Here is a 17,717-nt window from a genome sequence, read left to right as displayed (position 1 = left end):
TTCGTAGCACATAGAGTATGTCACCCATTTCCTCCTGGTACTCAGGCCCTGGCACACGTAATACCGCTCCAGCGATCTCTATCAGAGGCCTCTTCGAGGGGTATTTGGTACCACCTCATTTTACTAGGGTAGAAGTAGGCAGGAGTGTGAGGCAGCCTGCTTAACCTGCACCAGGCAGAGCCTGGAGATCCCCGTGGGGTCAGAGGTATCGTGTGTTGGCCCACCTCACCGTCCCTGTCTCCACCCTGTCCCCTGCTACACACAGATGCCCCTAGCCTGAGACACTGAGTGCTAGGGTGCTTGCCTGAGACCCACTTAGGCAGGGTTTACATTTAGACCCTGGTGACTGAGTCCATGCTGGGACTGAGGGGCCAGGCTGGGACGTGGGTAGTCATAAGGGACATACTGGGCACTGCTCTGGCTTCCAAGCTTTTCCCTTCCCAGTTCCTGTGCCCAGTAGCCACTCGGGGCCCTGTTCAGACAAAGGTCCCCCTAAATGTAGGCACTATACCCATTGGCCAGTGGCGCTACCCACCGGTCCCAGGTATGTCCTTTTTCTGTGGGTCTCAGTTTTTCAATGTGTAGACGGATCCTATTGGATCCTGATACTCCCTGATCAGTTCTAGTTCTACACTTAGGAGGATATTGGGGACCTGGTAGGCCGTGTGAGGGAAGGGATCTTGGATGGGGGAATCACCAGCCGTGTCTCACAGCCCAAGCCCACCCTCTTACATCCCTGCCCGCTGTAGCCTAGGAATTCTTCCAGAAGGTTCAGAGAGCACAGCTACCTTTTGAAGGAGATTTTAAAGAGGACCCATTACATATAGGAACACTGAGGCCTAAGAGAGGGGTCCAGCCAGGGTCTCATAGCACAGACCCAGTACTTCCTGGGCCTGGCTTTGATGGTGAGGGGTGGGCGCGGTAGGGCTGTCTTCTTGAGACTAAGCCTGCGTGTCAGTAGTCCCTTCTCCCTTCCTGTCCTCAGACCCCCTTAAACTAGCTAAAAATTTCTTTGAGTCCCCTAGGCTTGATCCCACCCTTGGTGATGTCCTCCAACACTACGTCTGAGGCCTTCAGGAATCTTCTGTCCCCTCCCTCACTTCCCTGCTGATCCCATTGGTTCACCATTAGGCACCCTTGCACCTGCCTCTCCTTGATGTCCCCAAACCTCAACAGTTGGCCAAAGGGTTCCCTTCAGCTCAGATCAGAGCCACACCCCAAAGGATGTCCTATCTCTCAGATGAAAGCCCTAACCCTGGTTCTCTCCCAGGAGCAATAGTGTGAGGCCACTGAGGACCATCCCTGATTTCTTGGGATAAGCAGTGAGTGTTTAGAACATTCCTCCTCCAGACTTTGGCCCCAATGGTCCTCCTGCCTGAGGCACTGCTGTGTCTTGGCTACCGTTGAGGGCTCGCCTTCAGTATCCTTTCCTGCCTGACTTTCCTAGTCCCTCCACTGCCCTCCAGCTGACCCCTGCACAGGCTGATGGCTGCCCTCCACCTCAGCAGCTAGGAGCCTTGTCTAACCTGTCTGCCCTGGGTCAGCATATTCCGCCACCATCACGTGCTATGCTTGGCCTTCTGAAGAGCTTTGCCAGATGGGGTGGACATGTAAATGTCTCCCCAGGGCTCTGCACACCCTGGCCAGGAACAGAGCTACATTTGGCGGTGTGGGATACACAGGCTCTGACATAGTATCTGGTGGAGAGAATGAGATGTGGGGTTGACATAGGTGTCCAGGGTCCCAGTCTGAGGCAGGAGGCAGGTTTTCCAGTTTGGCACTCAGGCCTCAGGGACATCAAGAGCTCAGGGTTCCCAGATCAGACTCCAGCTCCACGGCTCATCCGCTGTGTGCCCTGAGGCTAATCACCAGCTTCTTCTTTGCCCCACGTCTTAACAGAGAGCTGAGCACCTAACTGAGGCTGATGGAGCCCTTCAGACCATTAAATGCCCCTCTTCTTAGTGGGCTGCAGCCATTCGGCTCCGCGGGGGCTCCGTGGGTGGTACTGCAGGTCTGGAGTCTCCGCAGTGCCACTATAGATCTGAGACATTTTCTCAGCCCCAGAAGAAACTGTGCGCCTTGAGTTAACTTTTCCCCCAGTTCACTTCCTCTCTGTGGATTGGCCAGCTGTGCACATCCCTGGAAATGGGCTCCTGCAGTGTGAGGCCTGTGTGTCTGGCTTCGTTCACTTTATGTTTTCAAGGCCCAAGATTTCGTGTTAACATTACTTCTCTTTGAAGACTAAGTAATAGTCTGTTATATGGATATAACATATCCGTATAAAGAAGAAAGTTTTCTTTTTTTTTTTTTAAACAAGTGTGTGTGTGTGTGTGTGTGTGTGTGTGTGTGTGTGTACTGGTGTCCAGGAAGGCCAGAAGTGTCAGATACCCTGGCGCTGGAGTTACAGGCAGTTGTCCCACCCAACATGAATGCTGGGAACTGAACTTGGATCCTCTGCAAGAGCAGTAGGGCTCTGAGCCATCTCTCTAGCCCCAGTAGCCCGCATTTTCTTCATGCATCGTTGATGCGTACTTGGACTTTTTCCACTGTGAGCCGCTGTGAACGTTTGTGTGTGGGGTTCTGTGGGTGTGACTTCATTTCTTAGCACGTACCCGAGCTGTGCAGTCGCTGCATCAGGTAACTCAACCGTTACATTTCCAAAGACATGCCAGGCTTTTCCCTGGTGGCTTCCCCTTTCCCATCCCCAGTGGAGTGTCCAAGGCCGTGAAGCATCAGGCCCTCACCAGCATGTGAGATTAGCGGTCTTTGGTTTCAGTCGTCCCGGTAGGTATGGGCTGCATCTCACCGTGATTCAGATGTGCTGAATCTGAAGACACTGGACACTAAGAATCTCTTCGCGTGTTTACTGCTCATTTTCATACTCTTTCTGAGAAATGTCTCTTCAGAATCTTTGCACACACATTCCCTTCTCTGCTGCCTTTTTTTTCCTTTCAGTCCTGGGCATGAAACCTGGGGCCTCCCACATGCTAGGCAAGCACTCTCCACTGGGCCATGCCCATCTGCCTTCCTTTGCCCATTTTTAATTGGTTGGTTGCATTTTTATTAGTGACTTGAAGACAACTTTTCAAAGGAGGAGGGAGCAGGGTTGGTAGGTGAAGACGAGCGGCCCTGAGTGCAGGTCACACAGGCATGCTCCTTTGTGTGCACTCCCAGGTGCTGAGTTCAAACAAAAGCTCACACATGTGCAAATACATGGACATGTGATGCACACACACCACATGCAGTTGCTCAAGCATGTGCGTACCACAAAGAACCTGTGTGTGTAACATATGTGGGTACAGAGCTTAGGCTAGTCTCTCTGCGGGAGCATGTATGACCACCAGGAAACAGAAAGGCCCCCCAGGACCAGTCACCCAAGGAGCTGATTTTAGGATCTGGGCTTTTAGAAGACTCTACGCCCTAGGTAACTCCCCACCTTTGACCTCTGACCTCAGTGACTGGTCTGTGAGCTCTGCCATATCCTGAGTATGATATTGGGCAGTATGCTGTCCTTTTCTGGACCTCACTTGGTTTCCTTGTTTAAGATGTGTTACTGGAAAGTCCTCAAGGCCCTCCCCAGAACTGATTTGCTGATCCCTGACTCCTCTTTTGAGAGGGAGCCAAGGACTTTTGTAGCCCAACCTCCCCGGTGTAGCACATGGGGTCATTGTGAGCCCAAGTCTGGCTTTTATAGCATTCTAAAAATAGTGTGTGGCCCATGGAGATGCCAGGAAGTGGCAGGTAGCTTGACTGATAGGTCTGGGGGTAGTCTTGGCCCCAGCTCTGCCCCCAAGGCAGGAGGCCCTGTCCTGCCTCTACTCTGGGCATCAGGGCCCATCGTCTCTGCCTAGTGGTGTTCTCTGGGGGTCAGTGTGATAGGCCAGCAGGCGGGGAGACTCAGCTCGAGTCTGACACTGTAGGTAGGTGGCAGGCAGGGCTGAATCCATTGTCCTATGAGCCCAGCTTGTGCCAGCTGGGTGGAGGTACCATGTGCCCAGTGAGGGCTAGAGTGTGAATAACCTAAGGAGAGCACCATACTGGGCAATCCCCCTGTGGCTGGGCCAGCCTCTGATCTGTCGCTGTGTTTCTCCCACACGGTAGTGGGCTCAGAATCTGCTGCCTTGGTAAGCCTGGGTTAACTTAGGATGAAGACAGTGGACACTGCCGGGCAGCGCTGGAAGTACCAGCCTGGAGGACGGTGTTCCCAGCCAGCCTCACGGCCCTGGGCAGTACCTGGTCACCCTCTGGTTCCTTTTGCTGGCCTCCACCTCTTCTCCCTCGTAGTGATGGTTTTGTTTGTCTCTGGTTTCGTTTGCACCCAGAGCTGGCTCCAGGCAGAGGGCAACATTCTCGTCCCGCAAGGCTAGTAAGGACTTGGGCTTCTAGAGGAGTTGTGGTTTGCCTTCCCACCCCACCCCTCAGTGCTCCTCCACCTTCCCTGCTCCAAGTCTCCCTCCATGCTCCCCTCTGCTTCCCTCTTTAATTGGCCAGGGCCCCTTAGCTAATAGTACTTGCTTTGATGTAGCCAAACACCACGGACGGGGGGCTTGGTATCACCCTGGTCCCCTGAGGACCATAAGACTCAGAATCCATCCAGGGACCCTGGAGGACCAGACATAAGGGCTGGACGCTGTAAACCCTACACATCCATCTCTGGTGTCTTCCAGGGATACTGGGAGCTCCAGTGCTTAGGTGTGCAGACCCGTGTAGGAATTGTTTCAGGTCCCAAAGGGCTCCTAGGTCTCTGGGCCAAGTGTCCTCTCAGGACGGTTGTGAGTGCTGTCGCCGTTCACTTCATCCTTCTTCCTGCCATAACAGTCCCCCCGAAACAGCCTGAGCCCACGCGGCAGCCACTGTCTAGAGCAAATAGATTGCCACTAGGAGACTCAGCTTTCCGATCTGAGAAATGTGCACAATGAAAATGTCCCATTCTAGGGGTTGTTGGAAAGATAAGATAAAATGAAGTGGCCAGGTCCACCCATGTCCAAGAACTCGGGAAATGGCCTTGGTTGGGGGATGCGTGAGAAAACTGACCTCCTTGTTGCCCAGAGGAAGTTATCTCTGCCTCCAGGATACACTCTGGAACAGGGAGAGTCCCGACTGCATCCAGAGCCTGTTACATGGAGACACTGAGTGTCACTAAAGGCAGGGTTGCCACCGCCTGCCAGGCAAGAGGCAGGGAGCTGGGAGATCCTTTCTCCACAAATAAATAGATTCTCTGCACTGAGGTGACTACAGTTATCCCCAGATGGGCCACTATTCACCCTGGCCATGTTGGGCTGCTGCTTATGGTGGGAGAGGGTACGCTATCAGGCCTTGGATGCTTTGGGGACAAGGACAGGAATTCATCTCAGAAATCTTGGGAGCCATTGATGGCTGTTGAACTAGGTCCTTAAGCCCAGGCTGTCTACATCTGGAAAGGTCAGGTTCTTCTGAGTCAGTTCTTCTCTCCTGGAGGAAGCAGGCTAGGGCCCTGAGCAGTCCCAGCCAAGGCCCCAGGAGGCATGGGGAAGCCGGGAGTCAACCCTCCCTCCCTACTCAACACTTGGGCATGCCACAGCCTGGGGCGAGTTACCAAGCCCGCTGAGTCAGGCGCGTTCAAGCCTTGGAAGCGAACACATTAGAGCATGCGAGTTGCGGGGACCCTCAGCCCATGGCAGCCCCTCTTGCTTGACCTCACGTGGGTTGTTCTTCTCTACAAACTACCACTGGCCTCTTGTCGTCCCCGCCCCCCCGTCTCCATGGCAACAGACGGAGGGCTTGGCTCATTAAAACCAAATAAAAACGGCCCTAGCAGGAGAGGCAGCCTGATGAGTAACTGCTGAGTTAACTGAGTCAGAGCAAGTGTGGGCATAAGCAGGTGAGAGCTGAGGCCTGAAGCAGGACTCAGGCAGGACGCCTTGGGTCGCCCCGAAACACACCTGCCAGCCAGGGCACCTGCCTGCTTGCCTGGGGCTTCAAGATAGGCTTCCAGGATGGACCGGAAGAGGCTGAATGTCTCCAGTGGCTGCTTTGGCCTGGGTGGTGGTGATGGGGCGGCGGTGGAGGTAGCAGTGGTGGTGGTGGTGGATGATGACACCCACTGCTGTCTGCCCCTAGAGCAAAATAGTTTGAATTTTCTAGACCCCCCCTACATCGGATACTTGCAACATGGGCACACTGGAAAGTCAGCTCGGCCTCCACAGAGCCCCCATCCTGAGTTCAGTGGCTGTCTAGTTCCCTTCCACCCCAGGACCCACCCTGGACTGGCCACCTCCATCAACCCTCAACAGTTGGTCAGATGAAGTTGCCAGACCTGATCAGAGGGGAAAAGGGAACGCGCCAGCTTCCCCTAGGGACTTAGTGACCCAAGTTAGACTCAGAAACATAGGTTCCTGTACCTTTCCAGTTTCTGCTCTGTCTGGGGCTCCTGGCCAGCGTCCACCAGGGCAGGGACAGGTCAGCCCTGGGGCCTCTGAGAACAACACCAGTCACAGGGGACTGTGCATAGCCCATTGGGCTTAAGGGTGATCTCTCATCTCTCATTTCTTCTGTCATAATCGGAGCCCAGAGCCCACAGATCCTGGGAAAAGAAGTGACAGTGGAGGTGAGGGGAGACTGCTGTAGACCTGAGATACTGGATTCCACCCTGTCTTCACCTTGAGGGAAGAGGGCCCCCCAATGAGCTCCTTCTAAGAAGGAAGATGCCCTCCTGTGCACCCCTGCTGGTTGGTGGGTAGGGAGGTAGGTAGGCTTAGGTCAGGCATAGAGTTGGTTCTTGGTGTGGGTTATGGACCTGACTTGACGCAGAGCCCTTGTTCTGTATTGGTGGGACCCAGCAGACACAGCCCCCAGTAGCAGGGCCTGCAGCAAGGTACCGAGGACAGGCTAGGACAGGCAGGTGCTGGCCCGGGCCTCGCTAAGGCTGGGTCTTGGGTTTTCCACCACCCTAACCATATTTGACCACTGGCCCTGCTGTCTGCAGATGAGATGGTAGGGAGCCATCCTTTACTGGAGCTTAGCCTAGGCTCCTGAGATGCCCTTCATGAGCCTGCTGGGCATCCATCCCCCACCATGAGCTTGAGTCCTGAAGGAAAGAGAGGGTGGGTGAAGAGGGAGGGAACTGAGAAGACTGAGTACAAGATGGAAGGCTTGCATGGCCCAGCCTGGGGCTGAGGTAGATAAAGAAAACAGGGCAGGTCTTGCCCGGCCTTGAGGAGCCTTTGGGCCTACAAAGATAAGGGATCCCCTGTAGGGCTAAGCTGGTAGAAAGGGTCCCCCATCCAAGCAATGAGGATTTCATCCTAAGAAGGCTGCCTGGATGAGACATTAGAACCTAGCCCCAAGAGGTGCAGGGAATCTTACCCCCAAAGAAGAGTAACTCTGCGGGAGGTGTGAGACACACCCGGAAGGCCTGAGTCATCATTTCTGACAGGATGGGGAGAGGGCCCAGGGAGGCAAGCAGGTATCAGCAGGGCTGGGGTGGGAGATGGCTTCCCTTCTCAGCTCTGTTGGTCATGGACTTGGCTCTGCAGTAGAGGCCGGTGACGGTGTTAGGGTGTGTGGGTGGGTGTTCTGCCTAGACTACACCTGGGCGGTGGTTACTGATGCATGGCTGCTGCCCAGAGGCTGGAAGGAGAGGGGAGCCTGGGAGAGACCGAGGCCTGAACCCGACTGAAGATGAGCAGAGAGGGAGGCTTCTGAGCTCTGGAGTACAGAGACGCTTCTTCCTCATGGCCCAGAATATCACCTTTCACACAGAACACAAATGACCTGTCCCTTGGGAACAGGAAAACAGAAAATGACAGTGGTGTGTGCGGGTGGCTCACTGCAGAAACAAATGCCTTTCGAATGTCCTTGTTGCCCCGTTTCAGGGTGGGGTTCATCGGCCCCAGTGTAGTGCGTTCTGAGTTCTTAGAGAGCAGGTTCTGAGCCTAGGGTCTCACAGCGGGTTGACTACATCCCCTGTGACCACCTGACTCAGGACTTTAAGGCCTCATCGCCCCAACCTTTTGCCTCTCTCCACAGGGAGTCGTGAGGCTGCCTTCACCTACGCCATCACCGCAGCAGGCGTGGCCCATGCTGTCACAGCTGCCTGCAGCCAGGGCAACCTGAGCAACTGTGGCTGTGACCGGGAGAAGCAAGGCTACTACAACCAGGCGGAAGGCTGGAAGTGGGGAGGCTGCTCAGCCGACGTGCGCTACGGCATCGACTTTTCCCGACGCTTCGTAGATGCTCGCGAGATTAAAAAGAACGCCAGGCGCCTCATGAACCTCCACAACAATGAGGCAGGCCGAAAGGTAGCGTGCGGGCATGGTGGGCATAGTGGGCACAGGGGGCATATTACCTGCCTAGGAAAGCGCTTGGACCCAATCCTCTTGGTGTCACTGCCGTACTTCTCTGCAGCCCAGGCAATCTTCCTGCCTGGTGTACAGGCGTGACATCTAGGGTTTGGACGTGTGGGACCCATTTCTATGTAAAGCATGAGAGGGGCCTGGCTAGGGACCTACAGGTGGGCCAAGTCCATATCATAATAGCCAGATCACATCATATTATGATCCAGATCATAGTTAGCCCACTTTGTGGATCTGGAAGCTAATCAGCCAGCTAACCAAACAAGCAAAAACAAACAAACAACCCCCCCCCCCAAAACAAACACACACACACACACACCACAAACAGAAACAGACAACTGAGGACAGAGGAAGAAGGAAGATCACTGTCTCAAGATGGGCACATCCAGTCAGCTGTGACCTCGTGGAACCGTCAGGTTTGCATATGGGTGGGAATGGAGGACAATCAGGTCAGCACACACTAGGGAAGAAGTCAGAATGAGCCCGGCTGCCACAGGGAGATGAGAGTCGCAGATAATGCGCTACGAGGAGCGGCTGCCACGGCGGCAAGATGGCCCGAGATAGGGCAGCCAGCCGAGCAGAGCACGGACTGAATCTGGTTCCTCAACTCTAGGGGCTGCACCCATGCCTGCAGGGCCTAGGGGCTTCGTGGGCCTGGGATGAACTGGCCTTCCCAGGCAAAGAAAAATGATGAATCTCTCCTCAGGGGACATGGCCAAGACCACTATCTCATTCATTTATTCAGTTAACACTCTGTCCTTTTTCTGTGCTGGGCAGTAGAGAGGATTTCAACTGGCTAGGGAGTCTGGGATTACCTGAGGGTATCAAGGACCTAGGTGTCCCTGGGAAGGCCCAGGAGCTCTTCGGAGGAGGTGGCATAGGAGTGGTGGGGTCTTGAAGGATATTCAGGGGAAAGGCAAGAAGCCTGATCCTGGAGGATGACGGCAAGCAGTTCCAGCCAATGGGAGCCAGATGGGTTGATGAGTCAGGCCCCAGGAAGCAGGAGCTGGCGTAGAACAGAACCAGGGTTGACTTTAATGTGTGGTGTCCCCCAGAGGGGGCTGTTAGATTATGGTCACAAACAGATGAGGAAAGCGTGACCCTGTGGAGGCAGTGCATGCACAGAGAGCCCCTAGCTACAGACAAAGTTTGATTCCTAGCCTATGATTAAAACTGCCCTGCCAGGGATTCTGAAGAGGGGGCCTCTAACATGGAGGGTAGGCAAGGCTGGACCCTCATAGGAGCCCCTCCAGTCTCTTCAGTGGCTTGTTTCTGATTTTTTCTTTCTCTTGGAAGGAAGATTTCACTGTCCCTCATTTGCAGATAAGGAAAGTGAGCCCCAGGGCGAGCTGCTGCAGAGCTGGTCAAGTGGCCCCCCAGGCCTGAGTTCTGGTCTCTGTTCATGGGGACAAGGGTTTCAGGTAAAGGGCCATCTGAAGACCAGCTAGCGTTATCTCCAGTTTAGGGCTGGGACTGATCTGGTAGAGAGGTGCAGGTGTTAAGGCAGAGTGGTCCCTGGAGATACAGGAAGGAGGCTGGTAGTGGGACTGGAAACCAAAATGAAGGGCAAGGGGTGAGTCCTGGCAGCTGTTGGCTGAGGGGATGAGGGCATAGGAACAGGTCACACGCCATACAAGAGGTTTGAAGGGAAACGGTACCACGAACCAAAATGGAGAACGGGCCATTGGAGAGCAGGCTAGGTGGAGGCTGGTTAGGAACAGGGAGGCCACAGGAAAAGGCTGTCAAGGGTCAGTGGTACCCAGGCATGGCAGCACATTCATTGAAGCTGAGATGGATTGGAGTTTTAGGCTAGGCTGAGATACATAGCAAGACCCTGTCTCAAAAAGAGAGAAAACAGGATGTGGTGGTGTATGTTATTAATCCAAGCACTCAAGAGGCAGGAGAAGGCGGATCTCTGTGACTTTGAAGCCATCCTGGTCTACATAGTGAGTTCCAGGCCAGCTAGGGCTACATAGTAAGACACTGATTTCCACCCCCATCCCCTAAAAGAAATACTGACTAAAGGTCACAGTCCTTATACCGGCTCTGCCCTCGTTGTGTGGGGATTGGCCCTGTCCCTCTTCTGAACCTTAGTCTCCCCTTTGGCACAACAGACGCTAGATACCTTGCCAGATTCCTCTGCTGCACCTCTAGTAGCCTCACCCCCTGAAGCTGTGAGCACATGTTGGCCTGAACCCCTAAATGGCAGCTGGTGGCTGCATGTGAGCCTCTTCTTCCAAGCAGCTTGGTGCTAGCATTAGCTGTGGTGGGGCGGGGGAAGGTTGAGAGCCTGGGGTCATGACTCCAGTGCTGGGTCCTAGGGCATCAGACAGATGGCTCAGGGCACCTCAGACTCACAGTAGAAACAGGACAGACAGATGTGCGCCCACTGTTCTAGAATTGAAGCTGTCATCCGGGTATGACGAGGGCTGTGTTCTCTCCAAAGGCTCTGGGAGGTAGGGTATGGAGGGTGTCCTGTTTGCCTTGACCGATTTCTAGAGGCCTCGGCATGTCTTGGCTCTTGTCTGTTTTGGTCTGGCCTCTGCTGGTGACTGTGTGGCCTCTACTGGAATGTTGTCTCTTCTGTCTCAAATGAGGACACCCCTAAGACTGAGACTTTGTGCGCCACCCTATTCCGGACAGACACGATTCCATTTTACCTTCATCTCGTCCCGGTGAGGTCAGAAGTATGGGCAGCAGCTCCCCTACCATCTCACTCCCCATTCTCCTCAGGCTGCAGGAACTGAGGCAGGGATCCTGGATGGGTTGGGGTGAGATGGCTGAGCTCAGAGTACAGCCTACCATGGCTACCAACCCAGCCCTGCTGCTCGTCCCTAGACACCTCACAGGCTGTGCTGGTCACTAAAGAGAGGTGCCCCCTGGTGTCTGGGCAGAAGGAGACTGTTCCCAAAGAACACTCAAATGTGGGCGAGCCAGGTCAACAGTTTTGTCCCTTTTGGGTTCCCACCATCGTGTGGAACTAGGGCAGTAGGCCGAGAAGGTGGCGTCAGTGATTTCTTACCCCTATTCAGACATGGTGATGGTCAGGGCTGTCCCTGTGGGAGGGTCAGGTGCTAGGCTCAGGACAGAACTGGGGTCCTTCCATTGATACCCACCAGGCTGGAAGCTGATTCTGAGAGCTTGGGGACAGCACCCTACCAGCTGGCCACAGTCCAGGTCCTGACCGAGGGTTTATGACAGGGTTCTGGTTCCTGTTGTATAGATCTGGGAGGGAAACCCACACCAAGCCCAGAGTGTGGCTGCTGCTTAGAGGCCAGCAAGACCCACAGTCATTTCTGGACCCAGAGTCAGAAAGAATGGCAGGCAAAGGCCATGTCCCTACAGTTCCCAGACCCCTGGAGAGGCCAAGCCACCCACGGGCTCAGGAAAGGAAGGGTCTTAAGAACTCCACTGACAGCCTGTCTCCGAGACCTCAGCTGCTCCCTGGCTGAATGAATGTGAGGCACCTTGCCCACCCAGGCCTGCCCCACTGAGATATAGGGATGTTTGACTTCCCTGGGCTATCCAACCTCCTCTTAAAGGACTTCAGCCCCAGCCTGGTGACTCCCCTAGCCTGGTCAAATGGAGCGCTACTCCAAGGCCCTTGATCTTCCATGTCAGCCCTTCACCTGGGTCCCGTTGGCACCACACTCTTGTGTATTGGAGGGAACCAGGCGGCAGAGCGGTCAGCCTCAGGAAGGGGACCCCTTCTGCAACCTCCAGGTGTCTCCTGAGCACCTGGGCTGGTCTCAGTGCCCCAAGCTCCCGGCTGTCCCTGGCGCCACGGCTGCTGTCGCTCTGATGGCGAGGGCTCTGGAGAAGGAAACGGCGCATTCTTGAATCCTGTGATCACCTCCCGGCGAGGCTCCAGCTCAGGGGACCCAGCCAAGCGAGGATTCAGCCCCTCACTCTGCAAACACCTGCCCAATCAACTTCATCTGCCCTTGTCACTAGCAGGGCTATGCAGGATCTGATGTCCTCAGGCAGGCAGGCAGGGGTAGAAAAGAGCAGCGGGCTACAGATCCCAGATGAGGCTCAGGAGCTGCAGCCAGGGCAAGGGTGTCCAGCAGGCTGCAGTGATACTGGTAGCCGACCAGTGGCCTGCACGACCCCAACCAGAACCCCCTCTGATCTCAGCCATTGAAGGAGAGTTGTCAGCCAGGTCCTGAGGGACCTGTTGCTCCTGCCTGGGATTTGGGAGGACCACTCTAACTGGTGGGTAGGTGGCCAGAGCAGGGAACTTACTCGGTTTGCAGACTAGTAGAAGGGAACAGAGCCAGACAAAGCTGAACCAGAGGCGGGAGAGTCACCAGGATGGACGAGGAATGGGGCATGTAAGGAACAGGTCCCAAGTGTGCATGAGGCCACGCTAGCCTGACTCTCAAACCTTTCCAGCCTACCCATTCTACTCAGTCTGGAGCCCACACTGTTCCCCTTCCCCCACATGACACCCGAGGCACCCCTACCTCAGTCTCCCGCTTCCTCCTGACCAGCTTCTCTGGTCCTCACTGCAAGCCATCATTCACTTAGCTAGAGAACAGTCATGGTGATACCCGCCCAGGGTCCATCCAACAACGAGAGGCATAGGAGCCTCATGTTCCCCTGAATTCTCAGCGGCACTCTTGTGTCTTCTGGTGGGCCCTCATGGAGCTCCTTCCAACTCCCTACCCACACCCACCATAAGCATCACCTTCTCCAGGAAGCCTCCACAGCTAACACTAGGTACACTAGGTAACTGCGCACACTGGCTTGCTTCCCACAGATATGGTCTGAATGAGGACGGCCCCCATAGGTTCATATGTTTGAATAATTGATCCCCGGTTGGTGGAACTGTTCGGGAAGGATTGGGAGGTGTGGTCTTACTGGAGATGTGTCACTGGGAGCAGGCTTTGAAGTTTCCTGAGACTCTTAGCATCCCCAGTGTTCTGTCTCATGGTTATGGATCAAGATGTGAGCCTTTCAAAGTCTTGAGCTCCCTTAGGCCCTGGGAGTCATGAGTCTGTTTCCTCCTGTTTATTATACTGGACCCTGCGTCTCAGAGGTCCTCTGTGAGGTCCAGGGAAGGTGCTGCTGAGGTGGAGGCAGTGTCTGTGAGATTCTTCCCGTCACTCATTGTTTTCATCTATTCATCTCTCTCTTCATTCACACACTCACTGACTAGGCTTCTTGTCTAGGGCAGAGCTGCGGCTAAGAACAGGTGCCCTTGACAATGAGTTCTACGGGGGTGGGGAAAAGATGAGGGGCCAAATGCCAGCAGGCCCAGACGGAGGCGGTAAGGCAGTGAAGCAGGGACAGCTGACAAATGGCCCCTCCGCTGCCACAGGGCTGCAGCTAACAGTAATTCCCCATCTTTCATCAGGCCGGCTGGCAGGGCCCTTTCGATCTGGGTAAATGAGTACCTGGGGTCAGGGCTGGCTCTGGGAACTGGCCTTCCTGGGCGAGAGGGAGGCCCAAGGAAAACACAGGGTTGCACCCATCCCGGGCCCTCACGCATCTGGGAGAAAGAATAACAACCGGCTAGGCTTGGCTGTCGGCTTCCCAGAGGATGGCACGACTGGGCCTCGCTGACCCGTGCCCTCACCCTCCTGGTTTCCTCCATCACTGGCACGCCAGGCTGTCATTAAGCAGCTGGCTGTTAAGCTCTGACTGCATGCCAGGCCCTGCACCGGGCATGAGGCAGTCACAGGGAGATGGAGACACGAAGGGCCGGTGCTTATTAATCACTGCTCTTGCTGGGCCTCTCCCAGCACAGCGTCCCTACCTGCTGCCCTGCAAGTGGCCCTTGTCCCATTTCCTCATTAGGGCTGAATTTAACCAAATAACTCTGATCAGATACACCAGTCTCTGCTGAGAGCACATGAGAACCCATGTTTAGCAGCTTAAGCGAATGAGCTCATAGAGGAGACACTGGGAATTCTGGAGGGCACTCAGCCTCTTCCATTCCCTTCTGAGCCTCTATTCTGTCGCTTATAGGTTCTGGAGGACCGCATGAAGCTTGAATGTAAGTGTCACGGTGTGTCGGGCTCGTGCACCACCAAAACCTGCTGGACCACTCTGCCCAAGTTCCGTGAGGTGGGCCACCTGCTCAAGGAGAAATACAACGCAGCCGTGCAGGTGGAGGTGGTGCGCGCCAGCCGCCTGCGCCAGCCCACCTTCCTGCGCATCAAGCAACTGCGCAGCTACCAGAAGCCTATGGAGACGGACCTGGTGTACATCGAGAAGTCGCCCAACTACTGTGAGGAGGACGCGGCCACGGGCAGCGTGGGCACTCAGGGCCGCCTGTGCAACCGCACCTCTCCCGGCGCCGACGGCTGTGACACCATGTGCTGCGGCCGCGGCTACAACACGCACCAGTATACCAAGGTGTGGCAGTGCAACTGCAAATTCCACTGGTGTTGCTTTGTCAAGTGCAACACGTGCAGCGAGCGCACTGAGGTCTTCACCTGCAAGTGAGGCCGCCGCGCAGGCGCACAAGGCGCCCGCCCATCCCGCGGCCCTCGCCATTTTGCACATCCTTCTTTGCTTCCGGAGCTGCCAGCTGTGGGCACAAGAGGGTAGAATTGGGGGTAGGGTACTGGGGTACTCCAGGCTCCTTCCTACCTGCTTTGTCCCCTCCAGACGCACAACAGTGCCCTGACCTACCCAGCATCCAAGGCCAACGCATCGGTCTGGTACCCAATGGAGACAAATTCCTTTACTTCTCTTCGGGAAACTGGACGTCAAAGTGACCACGAGACTCTGAGGATCACCTCCCTGCCTGGTGGCTGGACAGAGAAAGGCCACACCCACCAGCCACACTCAAAACTGTTTCCTGAGCGGTGTCCTGCTGGCCCCCGGCAGTGTGGATGGATGTTGACAAAATTATTTATGTTTTCTTAGCACCAGTTGAGAACTCAGTACTAACGACCGGGTAGCCAGACCTAACCCTATTGGAGGTTGCCCCACCGGCACCTCCCTTCACTCTCTTCTCCTCGGCCCCTCTCTTGAGGGTTCTCTGCTCCTTGCAGGACCCATGGTGTCAGGGTTGGCACGGAGGCTGGCTGGTAGGGGAACTCCTTGGCAGCACTCTGGGAGGGGCCTAGCGGGTCTACAAAGGCCTGAGATGGCCTCAGGACAGTCCATTCTCCATTCCATTTGGAAACTGTCATGCAAATCAAATATGGCTTGTGTCAGATTCCAGGCATGCCTCTTCCTTTTTTCTAGCCCCTCACACATCCTCCAGTCTGCTGCCAATCTCCACCTCCAGTTTACAAATCCCCCTCTACCCTGGAGCCAGCCTGATCCCCGAGACTGCCCCACAGGAGAGGCCAGGGACGGTTGTCCCGCGTGACAGATGGACGCAGAGCAATCTGAATCTTTTTCTGGAGACCCCATGGCTCTGTGAATTACACCCCCAACAGCCCCATCCAGCCCAAACCCTGGAAACAGCCGAGGTGCTGGGAGGCTGCACCCTCTTCCATTCTGACTCCGATGCCAGAGAATCGGCATCCAGAATTTAGGGATGTATCTGCCAGGCCCCCTGCGCACTGTCCACAGACCCCTGCTTGAGGGTCCTCACGTTATGAGGACATGGGGCCCTCAAGCAGGGGTCTGTGGGAAGCTTGATGTCCTCTCTCCTCAGGATCTTTCAGACAGGGACAAAAGAGCTCAGACCTGAGCATCTCCTTCCCTCTCCTCCACAACACATGGCAGAGGTAAGGGATTGCCAGGGCCAATGGCACAACTGCCCACAGCCTTCCCTACACTAAGGTGTTTTCATAGCAGAAATCCACGGGAATGTGGGGTTTGGTGGTCACCAAGCCAGGTGGCCTGGACATTAGCCTGGAGAAAGTGACCCTTGTTTGCCCTTGCCTTGCATCCGGCTGTGGGTCCTATCACGTCAGAATGTTCCAAGCCTCTGGGCCGCTGGAGATACCCCACCCTGATCCTGGTCCCATCTCCTCACCCTAAGTCCTGGGATGCCCTAATCCATAGCCCAGTGTCCCCTGTGAGGAGCCTGGTTAACTTATATTGTTATATAGCGTCCCCCGTCTGTCATGTCTCTTAAGTTATTGTGACCTACACTGGGTACTGGAGGGGATGGGGGATGGCTTTGGCTGCCGTCCCCCAAGCCAGGCTCCTCCTTCTGCTTGAAACAGACCCTCGGGGCCCCTGGTGCCACCGAGGCAATTCGCACTGTCCCTGGACTGCCAGGCACCTGCGCCTGCACTCGGTCAGCCGCAGACCTTGCCTAGGGGAGAGAGGTGGTTAGTGGACCCAGGCAGGGCACTGGCTGTCCCAATGCTGTGTGCTGGGGTGGAGGTGGCCGGGCACCACGTGTCCTTGAAGTGCCCTACTTCTGATGGGCTGTGTTGCTGCCTCCTCTGGAGGGGAGCACTTGGCCCCAATAAAAGCTGGAATCAGAAAAGTGTGTGTGTGGAGTCTCCATGGGGGGATGCCCCCGCAGTTCCTGCCCTGAGGGTGGGGACACACACTGCCCACCAAGGCTGAGCCCCTTAGTCTTTCCCATTTCCTTCACCTCCTCTGCTGACAAGAGGCCTGATTCCTTCCATTCCATACTTGAGGTCTTTGGCCAGGCTCAGCTGGAACCATCGGGCTGGCCTGCCTCTGGCAGCCAGCGAGAATCCCTGGATGTATGCTTGTACACAGGCCTAGAAGCTTCTCTGAAAGGGTTCAGGCTGCAAGGACACAAAGCCTAAAGGTCTGATGTCCAGGAATTAACCACAGGTCTAGGCCCAGTATGCCCTCGACTGGAAGCGCAGGTAGAAGGCCCTTTCTCTACCTCCATTCCCATTGACTTCAGAGTCCTAGGCCTGAGTATCTGGGGTCTCCCCAGCTCTTTGTGGTGAACTTCTAGGGGCCTTGTGTTTTCCTAGGGCCTGAGCCCAGAGTCCCTAGGGGCTTGCAGCCCTAACTGATTGCCTGGCCACAGCCTGTGGTGACCATGCACTGCCTACGGTGAATGGCATTCCTGTCCAGGGTCAGAAGGCATGTGGCGGGGCCGGTTTGGTCACTGCCCGCTGTCCTGGGAAGCCTGGCATCGGGTGGAACTGCTGATCCCACAGCCAGCCATATGCCCTGTGAGGCACCCACAGAGTATGTGTCAGATCCAAGTCTTCTGGAGGAGTCTTCAGCTGTGAGTTTCAAAAGGGAATATGCAGGACCCTGCGTCTGACCCTTGTTCCTTCCTGAGGCACAGCCTCAGTCTCTCCATCAGAGAACAGGAGGTGGTCCAAGGCTGGGGCTTGATGATCTGTAGGCTGGAGCATGCCTGGGGCCCAGGCCAGGGCTGGGCAGGCTGGCAGGAAGCCCTGGGTCCCCATGAGGCAGTCATCAAATACCCGGTGGCGCGGCTGCAACGGAGCGCAGGGTCCGGCTACTCCC

General features: G+C 55.5%; 1 protein-coding gene across 2 annotated transcripts in view; it reads left to right on the top strand.

The window, feature by feature from the left end:
• The window catches only part of Wnt7b (Wnt family member 7B), a 44,020-nt gene extending 27,280 nt beyond the window's left edge, over positions 1-16,740 (top strand). For both annotated transcript variants that reach the window (XM_085678541.2, XM_048444935.3), the window contains exons 3-4: positions 8,008-8,279; positions 14,307-16,740. In XM_085678541.2, coding sequence (XP_085534667.1) covers positions 8,008-8,279; positions 14,307-14,786 — 752 coding nt within the window. In that variant the 3' untranslated portion in view covers positions 14,787-16,740. The remainder of the gene's footprint in view (positions 1-8,007; positions 8,280-14,306) is intronic.
• The last annotated feature ends 977 nt before the right edge of the window (positions 16,741-17,717 follow it).

This window comes from Myodes glareolus, chromosome 19 (genome assembly GCF_982192425.1).
Source record: "Myodes glareolus chromosome 19, mMyoGla1.1, whole genome shotgun sequence".
NCBI lineage: Eukaryota > Metazoa > Chordata > Mammalia > Rodentia > Cricetidae > Myodes > Myodes glareolus.
The sequence above is the reverse complement of the archived record's forward strand: the minus strand, read 5'-3'. Positions and strand labels throughout refer to the sequence as shown.